Raw genomic sequence first — 16,591 nt, 5'->3', positions numbered from 1 at the left:
TGCACATGCATTTCTAATCTCTAAATATCTGATTATTACTAGTCACAGTTGGTTATTTTCTGAGCTTCTAGGCAACTGAGCATGGATATAAAGTCATCAGGTAGATTTCAATGGTAATGTTTTTCACATCTACTAATTATTATTTTTTAATCATTATTTTTTAATTTTTTTTTTCATCTTTTAATAAAAGGCATTTGACGCGAGTTTGTGTGAGATGCTAGTGGCATTTTTTCCCAAGGGCTAACTTAATTTTCTCTCTTTGACCAGAGTGGGGCAGTGTGATCAAAGAGTTTCCTTGCTGTATTCCGAGGTAGATACAGGCCTGGAACAAGCTAACAGCAGTTCTCAGTCAGGATGGAATTTATTAAGCACATTTCCAGTCACGTTTGTTCTTAGGGTGATAGAAACAATGAAGAATTGTAAGCTTTGTGTTTCACAGTAACCCTAGTTCAGCAGAGCCTGGTTAGAATGTTCTCTCTTGCAAGCAGAACAACAAACACAAGCCTCTGGGTAACAGAGACCACGTCACAAAGGGTATGTCATCCCTTGAGCTGACTGCTGATGTGGTGAGACTCAGTTGTATGCAATGCTTTTTCCCTCAGCCTTTGTTAACTTTATGTTTTGTAATGAACTCTGCTGAAGAGATTTCTTTTCCTTTAATGTTTGAAAAGGGAGAAAATAATTTCTCTCAAATGTTTGCATATAGTAACTAGAGATGACCGCCATAGGCTGGCTCTTCCTGTTTTGTTTTATTTTTAATGTGAAGTTGCCTACACTAATGTTATCTTCTTTTGGAATGAGTACTCAGCAACTTGTTGATTATGATCAAGTTCCAACCTTATCATTGTGGAGATCATGGTTACAACTGTAAACGTAGATACAGAATTACTGTTTTTGTTACTTTTCATTGGTAGATGTTTGACACATACCTTAACATCTTCCTGAGCTGAGCTGTATTTCTACATATATTTTCACATATTTTGGGGATGTTTTGAGTTTACTGAAAATCCAATTTTTTAAAGATTTATTTTTTTATTTTATGTGCACGCATATTTTGCCTGAAAATATATATGTGCAGCACATGCATGCGTGGTACCTCTGTAGGTCAGAAGAGGGCATCAAGATCTCCTGGAACTGAAGTTACAGATGATTATGAGCCCCTGAGTGGGTGCTGAGAACTGAACCTGGGTCCTCTGCAAGAACAGCCAGTCTCCTCTTAACTGCTGAGCTTTCTCTTCAGTCCCAATCTTTGTGTTTTAAATGAGGCCAAGTGGTTATGCAAATACACGTGACTCTCTCTCTCTCTCTCTCTCTCTTTTCTCTCTCTCTCTCTCTCTCTCTCTCTCTCTCTCTCTCTCTCTCTGTGTGTGTGTGTGTGTGTCTGTGTGTGTGTTTGAATATATTTCCTCTCAATATTCATTTTTCACTTAATGGGTTAAAACAATGAAACAGGATTATGCATGAGAATTAAATGACGTACTCAAGATTTTAACATAACTGGCATGGGATTGGAATTTATGAATGGTTTACTTTATAGTATGTATTTAAAAAAAATACTATATTACTTAATACCAGAGAGTTGAGCATATGTTTTCTGGCAGTCTAGAATGCAGTTTTTAGAAATGTAAGCATAGTGTTGTTTAGCATTCAAAGCCCATAGGGATTTGAATGTTTATATTGTATGACTCACACCAATTCTAGCAGGAGTTTTTTCTTATATTAAAAGGTAAAAAACAACTACTAGATTTTAACTGAGGTATTAAAACTGCTCCGGCATTTGGTGCTCTCAACAAGAGCTCCATTGTTAGTGTGCAAAGATCGACCCCTGCAGCTGCCCCTCGGGCTCCCTGGAGGAAGAGGTGCCTCACCAGGGCATATGGCTCAAGTGGGCAGATATACTTGCTCAGTTTTGGTGGAAACATAGTAATTTAATAGTGCATTGCCACCCGGAAATATAAAATTGATTCATGAGATGTTATTTTTATCCCATAAAAATGTATTCTCCCCCAGTGTCATTTTGAATAAACTACATCTCCTTTCCTAACATGACTTGTTCTATGTGTGTGCTATAGCAGCCCTCCCCAAACCTACTCTTGGAGTCAGAGAAAAACATAGTACCTTATTGATCCTAATCGTGACACCATTATTCACAACATGCATCTAACATCAGATGTGTAAAATGTGAAAGAAAAATGCTTAGAACTAATGAAAGAAGGTGAATAGGGTTCCTTATTACCTAACCTATGGAGTGTTTCTAATGGGATTAACAGATACTAAAACATTATTTTTGTTTGTTTTTTGGAGGTCTTGGGCATCAAGCCCCAAACCTTGTGTGTATTAGGCAAGCGCTCTATCACTGAGCTAACCTGTCATCCCTGGATGCTACACTATCTTAATGGAATTTTGTAATAATTTCTGAATGCAGCAGACACTCTAGCTGGCTATTCAGTTTTTACTATCAATTTCTTTATGGGGTGATATTTCCTTTGTGTCATCTACTTGGGCAAAATATCCATCAATTGTCCATCTGCACTTTATCAGTAGTTACTTAATGGCCTGCTCTGATTCTTCACCAACAACATTTGCTAGTTTCAGATTCAGCCCAAGCTAGGGGATCATAAACAGAGCTAGAGGAGTCAGGCACCAACCAGTCTTACTGATTCTCTGCCTAATTCTAGCAATTTTGATTTTGTCCAAGTCCTAATAGAAGAATTTCATGTTGGATTAGGCCACTGGGCATGACAAAGAATGAATTTCTCAATCTAAGCATAGGACATTGATGGAGAAAGTCACAGAAACATTTGTAGGCTTAGACTACTTAGCTGGAGTGCTTCTGCTAATCTCTTTCTATGGTTCTGCTGGCCTTTTTACTATCTGGTTGGCTCTTACTATGTAAAATTTCTTTATATAGATTCCAATTATAAATGTATTTACAGAAATGCTAAAAAATGACTAAGGACCAATTATGACCTCATTCTCTCAGAGACAATCACTGTTAAAATTTTGGTTAGTGTGCTCAGATTATATATATTTTTAAATTTTTTTTCCGGAAGACTGGGAAAATTCTTTCCCAATACTTTTTTTCCTTCTGGGAAATTTAAACAGATAATCTATGCGTGTGATCCAGGATGTGTTGGGTATGAGACCTCACAGAAGAGGGGTGACTGGGGAAAATTGCCAGATGGTGGTGACATTTCAGTGTCTTTAGTTTGTGGTGCTGGGACATTTCATCACAACAGCTGTTCCACAGCCAAGGAGAGCAGAGAGATGGTTGAACTGAGCCTGGGCTGAGGCTCTGCTAGGAATCTTTAGCAAAAAGCCACAATACCAGAGGAAGATACAAGGTTGATGGAGTGATACTCAGGCTGGGATGTGTAGGAAAGACACTGAGGAGAGGTGTTCTTGAGAAGTGAAGTGAAGAAGTCACGGGGCTTCAGGTACTGAGGGTCAAGAGCACATAGTGCTGTGTGCACACAGACGCACACTGAACACGCCCTTCTGTACGAGGGTTGAACTAAATATCTACAGACACAGACTTCCAACGGGCTTAGTAAGGTGATAGAATTAGACTAAGTCATCTCTATTTCACATTTAATTTTATTATTCTCTTGTTTATTCTGGATGATGACAAGGGTATGTGGAGGAATAAGCAAGTCACTACTTACAACCACAAAAATGGGAAGATATGTTTTCAAAATAATGTGGTATTACATTTCCCACTCCAGATAGGAGGCTGGCTTCTAAGAAAAACACAAAAAAAGTGAGAATAAACACACGAGCAGTTGTGTGGGCCTGCCTCTTGAGGTTGTGAACAGAGTCCAATAACTAAGCCCAGACTTTCAAGTAGAGGCTAATCTACAGAAATTATCATCTACCCTGAAAGCTCACAATTATGTCATTAAATCACAATCAAGGGTATTAGAAGGAGTAATTCACTCAGAAGAAAAACTTTATGGGAAGAAAAAAAAATCCTAAGCACTCACTGTAGGGAGGTCTCCTAAGGCTTTGGAAAATCAAGCATTTCAGCTCATTAGGCCTTTATTTCACAAGAACAGCCCAAGAAATGTTCTTCCCTTAATCTGAAGACTTAAGATTTGAGCCCTTCTTATCTATAAGAAGGCCTGACATATTCATAAGAAAATGGTCAAATTATCTAAGGAGATAATTGCTAAGTTTTGTTTTATTTTGTTCCTTAAGGAGTCAATTCCAAGCTTCAGTTTGAAATCATGCCAGGGCCTTTCTTTGGGTTGTTTGAAATCAATCGTGACACGGGAGATGTGGTGACAATGGCTACATTTGACAGAGAAACTCAAGAAGTCTTCACGCTTCGAGGTAAGGGACTCATCTCCCACTCTGTAGCCTCAAAAGATCCAGAAAGGTCACCAGTGGGATTTAACATTTCTGTAGGATGTCTTAAGTGAAATATTATTGACCCAAGACTATCCAGTTAGCTTAGTTTGACACTGTGTAACCAGAATGGTACATCTTAGACACATCTTAATAGTCACAATCCATCCTTACTTGTATTCCTGTCAGTACTTGTGAGAGACGGAGGAGTCCCTTCGCTCTCCAGCACCACAGTGATTGTCTGCACCATTGAAGACGAAAACGATCACGCACCAGAGCTTATTTTCTCCAGTGACAACATTGAGGTTCTAGAAAACCAAGAGCCAGGGCCTGTCTACACTGTGCTGGCTTTTGATATGGACGCTGGAAATAATGGAACCATCACATATCACATATTTGGTAAGTATTTGAAAATTAACTTTCCAGGGTACTGAGCAAGTAGGTGCACACTGTGTGGTGATTCTTCTGTATTGTTTTGTTTGTTTTTTCTCTACAAAACCCACTGAGCACTGCTAACCTCCCTGGGATTCCTCTCTATCCTGTACCACTCTGAACAACTACCTTCAAAATCCTGTAAAATGACCTATCTTTGCTGGATGTGGTGGCTCACACCTTTAATCCAGCTAGCTTAGTCTACATAGGGAGTTCCAGGCCCGCTAAGGCTGCATAGTGAGATTCTGTCTCAAATCAAAACTAAGACCAAACCAAACCAAACCAACAAACAAAAAACCTGTCCTTGAAAACACTTGGGAATTTGCTTCTGTACTGGAGGATATACAGATGGAAAATATGGGTTTTGTCCTGGTTTTGCTTCTTTGTATGATTACTTATTTTAGTTTTTACATCTTTAATTAATATTTCTTCCTTATATCTTGTCAGAATCTATCATAAGGAAGCAGATTTTTATTCTTAAAAGATATGCCAGGTATGGAGGTATGTGCCTTCAATGCCAGCACCTGAGAGTCAGAGTCAGGCAGATTTCTCTGAGATCGATTCCAGCCCTGTCTGCCCAGTGAGTTCTTAGGGCTACGGGAGATACTGTTTCAAAATAAAAGATATATTCTTTAAGATATTTGAAATTTCAATAAATTCTAAACTTAAGTTATTTTAGATTGAGTTATTGTGATTATTGAAAATTAAAATAAGAAAGACATAGTCCAAGTTCTCTCTAATAGCTCCTAGATACAAGGTGACAAATTGTATTGGAAACGAGTCTCTTAATAAAATGTATTTTTTTTATATTTTTGAGAGAGGGTCTCCCCACTAGTCCCAGCTGACCTGGAACTTGCTATGTAGACCAGGCTAGCCTTGAACTCCTGAGTGCCATTTTGGTTCTCTTACCCCAATTAGTTCGTGAATATGGGGACGCCTTCCTTTCTTCCTTTCATCCCTCCCTCTTTCTTCCATCCCAAAGTCTCATTATGTTGCTCACAGGTTGGCCTTGAACTCTTGTGCACTTTTCTAAAATTCTTTTTTTGGTTCTAAGAATGGAATTTAGAATTCAGGACTTTAGACATGCTGAGTTCAAGCTCTACCTCTGAGCTGCACTCCCATCTAGCCCCTTGTGTAAATTTTGATCGCAGGGAAGCCATTGTTCGTTAGAAGTGAAGTTAATTATTGAGCTTTTTATGAGTTATATAACCCTGAATAAATGAATAGTCCTTATTTTCATTTGAGAGAAGGATGGTGATAAAGGCGAGTTTGGAAAAGGTAAACCTTTACTTATCATCCTAGGTGAGTTCTCAGGCAAAACCATTTTAGCAATAGGATATATAAACTAAACTTCTGGGCACTACCTTAAAGCTGTGTTGATAGTGATTCCTTAGATCTTCATATTTCATAACCCCTGACATAGAGATCACTGTAAGAATGATTGATCATCATCATTCATTTTTATTGTTAGCATTTTGTCACAAGCAAAATACTTGAGATACTTTTGAAGGGACAAAGATTATTTTGGTTTACACTTTCAGAGCTTTCAGTTGATGATTGATTGGCCTTTGGCTTTGGGCCTGTAGTGGCACATCATGGTGGCTGTACTTGACAGATGAAGCTTACTTCATGAACTAGGGAGCACAGGAGCAGCAACAGAAGGGGTCAGGTTCCCACACTCTCCTTCAAGGGTACATTTCCATGACCCGAAGACCTTATCAAGCCTAGTGTCCTGAAGGTTCTTCACTGCCCAACAGTACCATGTGGGGGACAAATTTTAACACATGGGTATTTGGGGGCTGTTTAACATAAAGCTCAAGGATTTACCTAAGCTAACCGTGAAACTGATCTTTCCTCCCTTATTCCTTGCTTTTCTACATGTGCATCCCGAGAGTGCATCCATTTATTTCCTCATGTCCACATTTCAGAATCTCCTCCTCCCTGGCTTCTCAATCACAGGTTACTGAAACACCCTCCTTGATTTCTGTGGTCTAATGAAACTTGACCTTGCTGCCTCTGTCTTCCTCCTAAAATAGAAACTTGATACATGACTGTCTAAAATCTTTCAAAAGCCTCCCATAAATTCTGAAATAAAGTATAGATCCTTTTTGATTCGACCCCTGCTTACCTCCGAAATTCATGTCTTCACCTGTGCCAACCTGTTCCCTGTTCACTACGTGCAAATTCCCAGTGAAGCCCAATTTCTAATCACTCCAAGCTATATACAGTCTATTAAGTGCTGAGATGCCTGGGACTTCCTGTATATTCTTTGCATAGATTACTGTCTTCAAAATGTGTAGTCTGCCGGGCGTGGTGGTGCACGCCTGTAGTCCCAGCACTTGGGAGGCAGAGGCAGGCAGATCTCTGTGAGTTCAAGGCCAGCCTGGTCTACATAGTGAGTTCCAGGACAGCTGGGGCTACAGGGAGACCCTGCTTCAAAAAGACAAAAAAAAAATGTGTAGTCTGTCTTCTTCCCCTTTAAGCATGAATTTGATGCTATTATTCCTGCTAGTATTTCGTAGCCATCCTAATAGGTAATATGCATCCTTCCCTGGTGTACCTCAGTCTGTTGAATATAAGTTTTTGCAGCATACTCTAATGTCTGGCTTATGACCTGCCTTTCCTAGATTGTAAGATCTTTGGAGCTTGATCATATGCTGAACTCTTCCTCATATTCCCAGTATCAAATACATTGTAGTATACAATAAAAGCTCATACTTGGCACATAGTAAGAGCTCATTAAATGTTTACTGAATGAATTAATTGTTGTCAGTCACAAATATGATGTAATTTGTCTGGTTATCTTCACTTTGGGTGCAGATTAACTGTGCCATACAAATATAAAGTGAGGTGAGCCCCAACACCAGCTACCGTCATTGCTTTTTCTGACCCTCACTCCACTTTGTTTCAGTATGCCTTCGGCACTTAGAAGCTGGTAAGTCTCCACACTGTTGGGACAGTATGTTTATCTTGCCATTCATCCACAATATGGTGAGGAGTCTTCCAACCATGTTTCTCCTCAGTAATTGATGGGATGACTTTGAAACATTCTGTCTCTGTGTTCTATTGTAACTTTTACTGGAGTTGGTACAGGGAAAACAGTAAAGGGCAAGATTTTTTCTAGTATACAGAGGTGATGAAAATACTGTCCTTGCTCATGTCATGGGAAAACTAGACAGGTATTCAGCCAACCCTAACAAAATGTTAAGGCTCACACATGAGGTGCCAAGGGGACATAGAGAATATACAGAGCAATGGTATATAACCAGTATAAACTCAGTAGCTAGTGACATTTGGAAAAATTATTATAATCTATTAATGATTTAAAAATTTTTAAATAGTTTTACTTTATGTGTATGAGTGTTTTTTCTGCATACATGTAAGTGCACCACGTTCGTGCAGTGCCCACAGAGGCCAGGAGAGGACATTTGATCCCATGGAACTGAAGTTAGGGCTAATTGTTAGTTGCCATGTGGTGCTGGGAACCCAACCTAGGTCTTCTGCAAGATCAGCCACTGCTCTTAACCTCTGAGTCATCTCTCCAGCTCCTACCTGTTAATTTTTAATTGACAACCAAAAAAAAAAAAAGGACTTTGTAGCCTGCCTGTTTCTTGTCCCTGGATCTTGTTTTATTTCAAATAAAATGAACATTTTAGTGGTAAGGGGGAAATGTATGATTATTAAAAGTTGCAGATTCACACAAAAAATCAGATTGCTCCCTATGATTCAAGATACATATTGAATTACGCTATTTATCCCTCTGATAGAAATTTTGTGACAAAAATTAGGGAGTTTCTCATGCTCAGTGTTCACAATCTTTAGAAAAGTACCAAGATATAATAATCAGGAAATAAATATTTTCAGTGACTAAATAGATAAATGCAGATAATGCTAGCAAATGGATAGATTTAAAATACATTTTCAATTGTTTTCTCGAACAGGTGGAAATGTTGATGGGTACTTTGCCATTCATGTGACCTCAGGAGAACTCTCAACAACTCGCCCTTTGGATCGGGAACAAATCAACAATTTTACCCTCATTATCCTGTGTTCAGACATGGGGACTCCACCTCGGAGTTCTTTGATGCAGTTGAAAGTTAGGGTCTTAGATGACAATGACCACAGCCCTTCCTTTCCCATGCTTCATTACCAGGCCCCTGTGAGAGAAGATGCTGAGGTGAGCTCTGTGGTCCTTATGCTCTCTGCTGTGGACAGAGACGAGGGCCTCAATGGACAGATAGAGTATTTTCTGATGGAGGAGACTTCTGGTGCATTCACTATTGATCTTGAAACAGGAACCCTGAGAACTAGGCATACTCTTGACCGAGAAGCCACATCTCAGCACATTTTCCAGGTCATGGCCAGAGACCGAAGCATCCAAGACTCAAGAAGCACCACGATAACTGTACAAGTATCTGTCACTGATGTTAATGATAATGATCCGGTTTGGGAACAGAATCCCATTGATGCTTTTCTTTCCCCTAATCTGTCCATAAACCAAAACGTTGTTCATCTGAGAGCCAGTGACCCAGATGCAGGGCCCAATGGAACTGTCATTTTCAGTTTTACAGACACCCAGTCAATGTTTTCTATTGATGAATATACAGGAGAAGTTAAACTTCAGCAAAATCTATCTTCAGAATGTTTTCCTATCTGGGTGCAGTTAAAAGTCACAGATCAAGGGGTCCCAGGGAGGACAGCCACTGGTCTCTTGGTCATTCACATGGAAGGAGAAAATAGAAAGATTTCCTTCAGCCACCAACTATATAAAGGACTCGTGAATGAAAACTGTGAGGCAGGTAAGTGTACCCTTAAGTGGTTTTTGTTGTTGTTGTTGTTTTTGTACTATACTAGCTTGAGCAAAATGCTTTAATGTACATTGTACAAGATTGACATTGCCGATTCTGTTGTAAACTTATGAGTCTGGCAAAATCTTGATATTGGAAATTCATAATCAGTATATTTCCATTAGTTCTCCAACACTATAATGAAATACCTGAGTCAGTAAACTTACAAAGAGAGGACCTCTCATTTGGCTCATGGTTGTGGAAGTTTGAGTGGAAGGCTGAGTGGCTCCATGGCTTTGGGCCTCTAGTGAGGGCAGTATCATGGTAACAATGTAAGACAGAGCAAATCACTCACCTCATTATCCAGGAAGCAGACTGGGAGTACAGAGCAGAAAAACATTCCCCTCTGAAGGCACATTCCCAGGGACCTCACAGTTGCTCATAAGACCTGCATCTCAAAGGTTCCACCATCTCCTAGTAGTACCACCTTGGATTTAACCAAACTTGTAACACACTGGACCTTTGGGGGATACCAACATCCAAAATAGCCATGGCAATAGTAGTCTAGTCTGAAATAAAATCTTAAGGCAGAATGCAATGAAGACCAAACCTTCTTACTTCTAAACTTAGGTCTTCCTACTTAAGACTTGGTTTAAAAAGCCAATAAAGGAGTGGGGAGACTTCACCTTCCTGTTTCCATGTTTTCTTAACTCCTGATTGTCCTTCTCAGTTTTATATCTAGAATTAAATTTAAAATACTATATTTTAAGTAGAACTTTGTATTCTAAAATTGTGCCTATGGAGCCTTAATCTTAAGTAAAGCTAGCTAGAAATGGCTCTGAATGTAATGCATGCAGAGGAGACGTCTGAAGCCGTGAGTTGTGACCTGTCTTTGAAGAGTAAGTTTGACATGCAGAAGATGTAGACTCCAAGCTGCCAGGTAAACCCAAATAGTATTTGAAACAGGAAAGGAAAAGGAAGAAGAAAAGAATGACAATTCAGAATGCTGTTGAATCTGATCAGAGTAAGTGACTGGATTGGTAGAGTTTCCCGGACTCTTTGATAAACAAGGATATTAACGTTTAAAATAAATATTTATAATACATTTATAATTGTTTGGCACTTGGTTCTTACTGTTGAGAAATCTGCAGGTTCTGGTTTTGGTTAGCACTGTATTCATCCAATAAGAACATTAAACTTCACGCCTATATACTCGTTTCTTTTTCATCACTAGGACATAATATCTGACACACACAACGTAAAAGTATTAAATAATTATTTTAGCTCATATTTTCAGAGACTTCAGGTTGTAGTCCTTGACTCCTTGGAGTTTAGGTCTGTGGAGAGACAAAACATCACCGTGAAGGCTGCTTATCTCTTGGTGGACAGGGAGAGAGGGAATGCCCGTGTTCCCTGGCTCCCCGTGTTCCTCCTTGCCTACCATCTACCATCCTGATGTCAGTCTATTGGATGGTGCTGCTCACATTCCAACCAGGTGTTTCCCACCCCTTTGCTCTCCCACAAGCCAGCCCTTTCTGGAAGCACTCTCAGAGGTGCACCCAGAAGTGTGCTTCACTAATCCCCTAGAAATATTTCAGTCTAGTCAAATTGACAGTCACGATTAACCATGACCAAGCCATGCTTAAAACAATAGTTGCCATTTCAAAAGGAAGCCCTTTGGGGGCTAAGATCTCTTTAGGAGTCTGATGTGAGGTGTTCACTGAACCACATACAGAGCGTCCCCCAGAGATGTAGTTGCTTGGTAAAGAGGGTTGGTAGGTCAGTGAGATAACAAGAGAAGTGGTCCATGAGTCTCCACAGCCCTCTACTGCTGCCCCTTCGGCGTATACCCTCGATTTTCAGTCTGGATTACAGGGGATTTAGCCATATTCACATTTTTTCTAATTTCCAATTTCATTGAATTTTTAATTTTTAATTTTTATTTTATTGACTTTTGGTATATAAAATAGCAAGTTTCATTATGACGTTTTCATGCATCTCTGTCATTGGACCCTGGTCACATTTGCTTCCCACTGTGCTCCTCTGTCCCTCTTCTGCACTTCAGCCTCTCCTGTTACCCTTTCTACCCTCAAAAAGTCACTCTTCTGCCTTCTGTTTTCAAGTACACACACATATGCTCACCCCCCACACACATTGTGTATTTAAATCCCAATTCCCAGTATGAGAGAAAACATGTAATATTGTTTCTTTCCCCCATGACTCTATTGCTCCTCTCTACTCCCTTTATTTAGCCTTTTCCTCCTCCCCGTAGCCCTCCCCCACTCATATTTTATATCACATACATGTTGTATCACATAGATATGGATTTCACATATGAGAAGAAATGTGATGTTTGTTTTGTACAGTGTGGCCTATTTCTCTAAGTATGCTAATCTCCAGCTATGTTTTATAGCAAATGACATCATCTCACTTTTTTCTTTACAGCTGAATAACACTCCACTGTATATGTGTTATATATGTTCTTTTATCCAATTACCCACTGACGATCAGAGTAAGTTATTGTGAATACTGGAGTCATAGACATGAATGTGCTGGTGTCTCTGGGATGCTTAGTTTTCTTTGTGTTGATACCCTGGGGTGGTTTAGATGGATCATATAGTAGTTCTATTTTTAGTGTTTTGAGACAGCTCCACTGATTTTCCTGTCCACTAGCAATGAATAAGTGTTGTCTTTGGCACCATCTTCATCAGCACTGGTTGCCATTTGCTTTCCTGGTGATAACCATTCTAACAGGGAATATGGAAGCAGTTTTTTACATTTTCTTGGTGGCAAAATATATTCACCATTTTTTTGAATATGTATTGACTATTTGTATTTTTCTTTCTGAACTCTCTTTAATGTGTTTGCTCATTATTTGGACTGGATTATTTGGGGTTTTGGTGTTTAATATTTGATGTTTTTTAATTTTTGAAATTCTTTATAAGTGGACAATTATTTCCTCGCATTCTGTAGACTGTCTCTCTGCTGTTTCTTCTGCTATGCAAAAACTTTCTATTTTCATGGACTCTGACTTGTTTCTCCTTACAGTTATATCCTGAGCTTTCTGAGTCTCTTACAAAAAGTCTTTGCCTATGTCTATAATTCGAAGTGCACAGTAAGAGATATGGCTCTAGTTTCATTCTGCTCCATGTGGGTATTCAGACACTGTCATTTCCCTAATGTATGCCTTCGACACTTTTCTCAAAGTTAGGCAACTGTAGGGATGTGGGTCCTGTTTCTGGGTCCTCTTTTCTGTTTCATTGATCTATACATCTGGGTTTTTTTTGTTGTTTTTGTTTTGTTTTTTTTGACAGGGTCTCCCTAGTTCCAGCCCACCTGGAAGTCAGGCTGGCCTTGATCTCAGAGAAATCTGCCTGCCTCTGCCTTCCAAGGGCTGGGATTAAAGGTGCACACCACCACGCCCAGCATTATTACTATGGCTCTATAGTACAATTTGAGATAAGACATTGTAGTAGCCCCAGCATTTCTCTTTCTACTTAGGATTGCTTTGTCTATTTAGGGTCTCTTGTACTCTCATGTGGATTATAGATCGATGGGGGTTGAATTGAATCTGTAGATTGCTTTTGGCAACATAGACATGTTTACAATATTAAATTTTTCAATCCGTGAGCATGGGATGGCTTTCCATCTTCTAGTCTCTTCATTTTTTTCTTCAGCTTTTTAAAAGTGTCATTGTAGAGAATTTTTCACTTCCTCAATTAGGATTAATCCTAAATATTTTGTTTTAAAAAATTACTATGGAGGCTGAGACTGGGGAGATGGCTCAGTAGGTAAAGATCATGTGCTCTGCAAACCTGAGGACCTGAGTTTGAATTCTTAGCATACTTGTTAAAAGCCAGCCATGACTGTGCACAGCAGTAACTCCAACACTGGGAGGAAGAGGCAGGCAGATCTGAGGAAGGTTCTGACTAACCAGTCTAGTCAAAATGGCAAGTTTCTTGTTCAGTGAGAGACTCTTTCCCAAGGTAATAAAGTGGTAATAAAGGCACCTGCCTTCCTGCTCTGACTTCTGCATGCACGGACACAGGTACATGTACCCACACACTCAGGTGCAACACACACACACACACACACACACAATTATGAATGAAATTTCTTTCCATGATTTCCTTCTCCACATGTTCATTATTGGTCTGTATAAAAACTGCTGACTTTTATGTGTTGATTTTATATCATCATGTTTTGCTTTGAGTGTTTATCAAATCTAAAAGTTTTCTGGTAGGGTCTTCAGGGTAATTCAATCACAGGATCATGCTGTCTGCTAATAGCGATATTTCGATTTCTTCCTCTCCTGTTTGTACCTTGTAAATTTCCCTCTTTCGCTTCTTTCTCAAGCCAAACTTCAGGCACCATGTTAAATTAGAGTGGGCACAGTGAATATCCTCACTCTGACATCTAAGTCCTGATTTTGGAGGAAATATTTTCTCTTTTCCCAAATTTAGTATAATTTAGCCACAGTTTTATCACTTACAATCTTTATCAGTTTGAAGTGTGCTTTCTATTTCTGTGAATAGTTTCTTCAGGGCCCTTACTATGGAGTTAGTCAAGGCCTTTTCTGCATCTGTTGTGATGATCATGTGATTTCTGCCCTTTAATCTGTTTATGTGCTGTATTACATTTATTGATCTGCATCTGTTGAGAAATCCTTGCATACAAAGAATGAAGCCAACTTGGTCATGATTTATGATCTTATTAATATGTTCTTGAATTTTGTTTGAAAATATTTTACTGACATTTTTCGTTTGGTTGGTGTTTGAGACAGGGTCTCGCTTTGTAGCTCTGGCTGGCCTGAAACCTGCTATGTAGACTAAGCTGGCCTCCAACTCAGAGATTCACCTACTTTTACCTCCTGAATGCTGGGATTCAAGGCATATACCACCATGCCCAATGTTTATGTGTGTGTCTGTGTGTACATACATGTATGTATGTGTGGATGCACATGCCACAACATGCATATGAAGGTCAGAAGAAAACTTGTTGTAGTCAATTCTGTTTCCACCGTGTGGGACCAGAGAATCAAACTTAGGTCATCAGGCTTAGTGGCAAGTACCTTTACTCACTGAGCCCTCTTCCTGGCCCTTATTGGGAATTTTTACATCTATTTTTGCCAAGGAAATTGGACCGTATTTTAAAATTTCGTTGTATCCTTATCTGTTTTGAGTGTCAAGTACGATGGCTAATCTTGTGTTAACTTGATACATCTGGGAATAGGGAACCTGAATTTTCCTTCATCAAACTGGCTTGTGGGCATGTCTGTGGGGCACTTTATTGATTGTTAATTGATATAGGAGGGCCCATCCCACTGCAGGTGGTACCATCCCTTGGTAGGTGGCCTGGGCTATATAAGAAAGGTAGGGGAGGCAAGCCAGTAAGCAGTGTTCCTCCATGGTGACTACTTCAAGTTCTTCCCTTGGTTCCCCTCAATGACAGACCTGTATGCCAAACAAACCCTTTCTTCCCTAAGTAACTTGGTCGTGGTGTTTATCACAGCAACAGAAAGCAAACAAGGACAGAAATTGGTAACAGAAGTGGGGTCTTGTTGTAATGGTCTTGAACATATAGTTATTAGGGAAGACTGTGGAGGACTTTTTTCTTTGGGCTGGAAAAGCCACTGAGTGCTCAGAGCTTAATGATCTTTTGTGGGAACCTAGAGGGTAATGCCGAGACCAGTGCAGGCAATGGAGGCCTGCTTTGTGAAAGTTCAGAGGGAACTTTGAGAGTGCCTCAAAGATGCTATGGGGTCGTTTATGTGATGTTCTGAATTAAGAGTTAGTGGCTTCTGGTGAGCTGGGTCTGAAGAAGCAGCTGTGATTAGCAGATTTCTAAGAGACCAGCATCCCTGAAGTGAAACCTCTGCTTTACTAGGACAATTGAAGCTGGTTAGCTGAGGCGAAAAAATCAGCTGTGAATAAGAGACCAGCATCACTGAGGTGAAATCTCGGAAGTATTTCCTCAGGATCAGCAGACAGAAGCTGTGGTCCAGTAGGCGGGGTTGGGGGAGAAGGCTGCACATCAAACTGACAGTAGTGACAGTAGAAATTGACAAACAATGTGTAAGAATCTCCCTCATGGTATTGTTTTAGAAGGCATGAAGGAGTCATGGAGAACAGCTGATGATTGGCACTGTGTGGCAGGGTCAGAGTCTCCATGAGGCTAGGAGAGGCCGTTGTGAAGGTCCAGACTCAGTTGCAGAGAAAACCCCAGAACTGAAGTGGTCATAGAGATAAGTTTTGTTTCAACTGTGTAAGAGGCCTGGAGAGGCCACTGGTGAATATGCCACCTCGGTTTGCAGTGGAGACCCCAGGGTTTTGGAGATGCCAGTGTAATGAGATGACCACCAAGGACAGAAGCTGGTGTGGAATGGAGCCAGCCTGAGCCTATGTGACAAGCTGTGCATGTTGCACTTGGCAAGCCAGAGAAGGAGGATTTTCCAAGTTCCTGGGAACCTAGAAGATCATGAATTAGTCCCAGATACCAGACACTGAGGTATTTATACTATTGGATTTTGGTTTTGCTTTGATGTGATTGTAAGTGAGCCCTGATTCTTCCCTTTTGGAACAAGAAAGAATAAAACTTGCTTTTTATTTCATAGGATCCCATAGTTAAGAGAATTTTGACTAAAGAGACCTTAGAATTTTGGGGGGCCCAGCACATTTCTGATGTGTGACTCTGCTGTCTACTAAGATCTAACTTTTAAAGGGTTGGACATTTTAAGGACTGTGGAATTTTAAGAGTCGGATTACAGTTTATAATATTAATGGGAGATGTTGGGGACAAGAAAAGAAAAGTTATAACTTAATAGAAATATGTTTGTATATCAAGTTGACAGGTGTATTAGGGTTCACCAAAGAAACAGAACCAGTAGAATGAATATGTATAGAGATTTATCAGCTTAGCTCACAGGATAGAGTCCGAGTAGTCCAACAATGGCTGCACCACACTGGAGAGGCCGTAGTCACTCAGTCCACAAGGCTGGATGTCTCAGTAGTCCCAATCCGGTGCTG

At 39.9% G+C, this 16,591-nt stretch overlaps 1 protein-coding gene across 2 annotated transcripts in view; it reads left to right on the top strand.

Annotated features, from left to right (window-relative positions):
• The window catches only part of Dchs2 (dachsous cadherin-related 2), a 288,597-nt gene that overhangs the window by 202,044 nt on the left and 69,962 nt on the right, over positions 1-16,591 (top strand). For both annotated transcript variants that reach the window (XM_029556772.1, XM_017803498.2), the window contains exons 11-13: positions 4,198-4,332; positions 4,537-4,746; positions 8,721-9,578. In XM_029556772.1, coding sequence (XP_029412632.1) covers positions 4,198-4,332; positions 4,537-4,746; positions 8,721-9,578 — 1,203 coding nt within the window. The remainder of the gene's footprint in view (positions 1-4,197; positions 4,333-4,536; positions 4,747-8,720; positions 9,579-16,591) is intronic.

Source organism: Nannospalax galili, unplaced genomic scaffold (assembly GCF_000622305.1).
Source record: "Nannospalax galili isolate Female #2095 unplaced genomic scaffold, S.galili_v1.0 scaffold305, whole genome shotgun sequence".
NCBI lineage: Eukaryota > Metazoa > Chordata > Mammalia > Rodentia > Spalacidae > Nannospalax > Nannospalax galili.
The sequence above is the reverse complement of the archived record's forward strand: the minus strand, read 5'-3'. Positions and strand labels throughout refer to the sequence as shown.